General features: G+C 40.4%; 1 protein-coding gene across 2 annotated transcripts in view; it reads right to left on the reverse strand.

Moving 5' to 3' along the window:
• Positions 1-1,236: 1,236 nt before the first annotated feature.
• The window catches only part of LOC121813285 (matrix remodeling-associated protein 8-like), a 4,890-nt gene continuing 1,401 nt past the window's right edge, over positions 1,237-4,725 (reverse strand). The window contains exons 1-3 of one of the 2 annotated variants that reach the window (XM_042216951.1): positions 4,482-4,623; positions 2,618-2,950; positions 1,237-2,379 (exon numbers count right to left, since the gene is read on the reverse strand). In XM_042216951.1, the coding sequence (XP_042072885.1) occupies positions 2,339-2,379; positions 2,618-2,950; positions 4,482-4,554 (447 nt within the window). In that variant the 5' untranslated portion in view covers positions 4,555-4,623 and the 3' untranslated portion in view covers positions 1,237-2,338. Of the gene's footprint in view, positions 2,380-2,617; positions 2,951-4,481; positions 4,624-4,725 lie in introns of those variants that run through there. The other variant, XM_042216952.1, reaches the window with a different exon arrangement.

Raw genomic sequence — 4,725 nt, forward strand, 5'->3', positions numbered from 1 at the left:
AGATATAATAAATATAATAATCTAAGGTCCTCTGCTCTCAGTGATCTGTAGTTTGGTTGATGAACAAATCCATGTCCATGTAGTTACGTCCCCCTCAGTGAGAGAGGCAGATATGAGCTGAAACACAGGAATCAAACCAGGGACGCTGCTGTTATGGAGCTGAACTGGAACCATTCAGACACTGAGGCCCTCTGAACACATTTTAATTACAGCTGTGCAGAGACACACTGATGACTGACTGGAACACTATGATTCACATTTTACATGAACACCATCCTCACACATGGTTTATATGTGACCACTAGAGGGAGATGTTGGACTTTAAACATACTAACATGAACACAAGCAGCTCAACAGTGATACTTCCGCAGTTTGTTTTTTGTTTTTTAAATAAATAAATAAATCAGATCCCAGCTACTCCTGTACAGGAAATCTGGACCTTGTAGGTCAAAGACTCTGCTCCTAATAATTATTAACCCAGCAGAAATAGCGACTAGAGACTTGTTTAAGCCAGAGGTGGGCAAACACACCTAGTTTTATATCCAATGCTAACTCTGCACATCAGATGACGTCCTCAGTAAGTTGGCCCAGCAGTTAAGGAAAGTCACAGCCACATCTGTTAATGGCAGCTCTCCTCAAATGATTTGAGTACTTGGTAAATTATAATAACAGGCTCTTGCCTACACCTGTGTGCCTATACTGCCCCTTTCTGGTAAAGCATTTACCCGATCATGCAAAAATACAGATCAGCCATAACAAAATATTTAGAAAATTGTACATTTTTTTTAATGTCAAGATTTGCTAACTTTTCTTTGTTTGAAACTACAAAAACCTGGATGTTCTAGAAGTACAACAAATGCAAAGAAAATAAATTTAGACACTGACATGAACGTGAACTTGGCAGCTAAAACAAAATCATTGATCCTAATAATGTAACACACACTGAATCCACGGGTTGGATTACAATTGGAAGCTGCAAAAGAATTAGCAACCACAGCATGCAAAATAAGCCAACGCTGAAATATAAAGAAGGAGGAGGACTCTTTAAAAAGCTATTTTTTCATGAATATGTTATTTGAATGTGTTTAAAATGCTCAAACTGTCCATCTGTGACTGACTGACAGACCCACCGACCTTTCAGAGATTATGTTTATGCTGTGGATATGAACAGAATCTGTTCTGTCACTTTACAGGAGAACAGCATGTGTTAGTAGCACTAAAGCAGAAAGTCTGTCATGAAATACATCTGGTTTATCACTTCACAGTACAAAAGAACAGCTTCAGCTTGTAACTCTTTAACATTCCAATAATTTAACAATGTTCTTATTTAACATGCTTGTTTCACATGGTAGGCACAAAGAAGTTAATACACAAAACTGTATACAGTCTGTAACATGCTTATACTGATATCCCATGAATAGCTCTGTTATTTATCTCCTACTTCTGAGAGGGGCTACTGAGCTTCCACAGATCACAGGATGTAATAACATCAGGTTAAATGTATAAATATTCACATTGTTACACTCAAGGTGAGATCAAATCTGCTCACACTCAAACAGCAGGTCAGAAAAACATTTACAGCGACAGGAAGCAAAGACAAACATTCAAGAGCAACACGTGTAAAACTTTATCGATAAACAAGCAATCATATAAAAATCAATAATAAATAATCTTGACGTGTTTAAACTGAAGAGTTTCCTTCATGGAGGAACAAGTTAAGGCTTCATAGATCAGAGGAAACATGTGACTCTGCAGCTCCATGTAACACATTTCTCTTTGGTTTCATAATAATATCAGATTATTCAGTCACTCAGTTCTAGCTGATAAATGGACCCTGAGCACTTTGTGTTGTGTTTGTGTTGTCAGTCAGTGTCTGTAATTATTGTGTAACATCTAAACACGAGGATCAGTCTGAGTCTGACCTCACAAACAGCTGAACCTGAAGATGACACAAACTCACTGATTCTGATATTGTGACAGAGACGACGCTGAATCCATCACTGTGAACAAACTTATTTCTGTCGACATCAGAGACAGAAACATGTTTGTCACATAAAATGGTTTTTGTTGTTGAATATCACTGATCTTATTCTCAGATATGTAACTTTTCTTTGTTTGAATTATGAAGTCTTAAATGTTCCACGTGTAACAATAACAGTACTGAGAGTCTGGATCAGCAGGAGTTCAGCTGTATAAAAACAAACTGAGACGTTTCAAACAGGCTGCGTTTCAGCAGGAGGCTGGTATGAATCCTGACTCTGTGATTGTTTATGTTTTCTGTAGATCAAAAATCCAACAACAGCAACAAGAAGAACAGCAGAAACTGACAGACCAGCAATCAGTCCAACAGGTCCGTCCTGTTTGTTTCTCCTGTCTGACCTGCAGGTGAGAAACAGGTGTGAGGTGTCAGCTGTCAGGTAGGTGATGAGTGAAGAACAGAACAGAATCCATTTCCTCTTCAAACTGCTGTCAGACATTATCTACTGCACTCTGATCACATCACTCAGACCAGCTGCTTTCTACAAAGTCTCATCAACAACATCTTTAGAAACAAACATCAACAACCAGGAAGCAGCTTCACCTCTGATCACACACACACTCAACTCTACTCACTCACCTGAAACAGTCAGGCTGACGGTGTTGATGGTCTCCCATGATTTTGTCTCTTTGTTGAAGATATTACAATTGTATGATCCACCATCATCAGTCGTCACATCCTTCAGAATCAAAGACACGTCTCCATCCTTCATCTGTCTGTCCTGCAGATCCACCCGGTTCTTAAAAGATGGATGCTGTTTAACTGGATCAAATTGTTCATCTCTGTAAAAAAGCACATATTTATCTCCCAGGTCAGCTCTGCTCCACTTCACAGCTCTGATGGTTTTGTTTGATGGTACTCGACATGGTAGAACTACATCCTGTCCAGACTCAGCTGTGATGTTTTTCTGGTCTGAAAGAGGAAACAACACAGAGCAGAGAGGTTAAAGGTCAAAGTACAACTGTTCACTTCAACAGCAGCCAATCAGAGAGAGGATCAGAGACCAGTGAGCTCTGCTGTCACAGAGGACAGAAAAAAAAAACCTTCTTGGACTTTATTTTGGGACAAAGTCACCAAACCTCTGCAAAGCTGAGTGAATAATTTTACTATTGAGAAGCACTTTGGTCTTTAAATGTGCTATATAAATAAAGGATTGATTGATTGATTGATTGATAATTTATCAAATAAGAACCTGGCTAAAAATTATACCCATTTTAATTTCCTTAATACACCTCAATAAGATCAAATCTCACTCAAATAGAGCAGCAAACACATGTGAGAGCTGACTTAGTCAGCCTAGTTTGACAGGCTGGGAGCTGAAGACTGAGTGTCTGCTGTGGGGCAGAGAGAAGTTCCTCCTGTGGAGGTGGTTATTTTGTGTTATTATTTTTTATTAAATTTGTTTGTTTTATTTATTTATGTTTTATTCGGATGCTCAGCACTTCTATCAGAGGTTAAAGATCTCTGACATGATCGATTCTGCACACAGAATCCCTCTGAGTGAAGATCAGAATATATGAAGATGATTGAACATCATATTTCACCTCACATTGCTCCTGTGTGTTGCTGTGCTGCAGTTATTATGATGATGTCATTTCAGAGCTGTACATTTCTTCCTCTTTAAGGGAAACTTTTACCGTTTCTGCTCCATCGGGATCAGGTGGGACACGGTGGGCGGAGTCTACAGTCAGCAGGCCAACTGTTGAGTTTGTAAACTGGTTTGATTTGTTTTCGCACAGAGATAATACGTCACTACAAACCACGTGAGAACGCTGAGCCCGCTCATTGGTCAGATGTCACAGAAGGTGAGTGTGCTGTGAATGAAAACAGAAAGTCGCTTCAGGGCTGGTTGCTGACCCTCACGTAACCTTTGCATATCTGTACTTCCTTCTTGTATTGAGAGTATAAAGCACACATAGCAACGGGACGTTTTTAACCCAAACCTGTAACGCGCGCGCCCGTGCAGGTGTTTGGGATCACGTTCACACCATAAACGAGACCTCCTCCTCCTGAGGGTCTCGGTGGGGTTGTTGCTGTCTGCACCTGAGTGTGATTACTGAGTTCACACCTGCACGAACCAACCGAACCAAACAGGAAAAGAAGATTTTGATTTCAGTAAAGAGTAAAAACACACCTTGCCTTAGTGCCGTTAGCAGTCAGGGTAAAGTTATTGGGAACGGAGGGGACAGGGGCTTTTCGTTTACCTGACCGCACCCCGTAACTCAGGTGTCCTGAGAAAGCTTACACAACCTGCGTATACTTTTTTTTAATTTATTTATTAGATTTAGTCCATCCTTCTGATAATTAACAAGCATTTTTCTGTCACTACAGACATAAGGCACAGTCTAGGGGAGATTCAACATTTTTACATTAAAAGGCAGCGTAATGTTTCAGAGCCTTGTTCGTGAAGTTGAAACAAAGTAGTACCTGAAGGAGAGCTCACCTGACGAGGCCAAATCCACGACACAGACAAACAGCAGAGTTAAGCAGAGACAGGCTGATGTTAACAGAGTCATTGTAGTTTTATTCGGTACGTCCAAAACATACCGGGGAAACACCACCTGTTTGATCCTCTGCAGCGCAAGTAGCTACAAATGGCGAAAAACTGACACTCATCAGTCTACTTTCTGTTTAACCCCGCAATCCATGACGTCACTGCGCGTCACTCGTTGGCGCGTTTCGGAGAA

This window comes from Haplochromis burtoni, unplaced genomic scaffold (assembly GCF_018398535.1).
Source record: "Haplochromis burtoni strain Fernald_Lab_line unplaced genomic scaffold, NCSU_Asbu1 Contig_1394, whole genome shotgun sequence".
Classification (NCBI taxonomy): Eukaryota; Metazoa; Chordata; class Actinopteri; order Cichliformes; family Cichlidae; genus Haplochromis; species Haplochromis burtoni.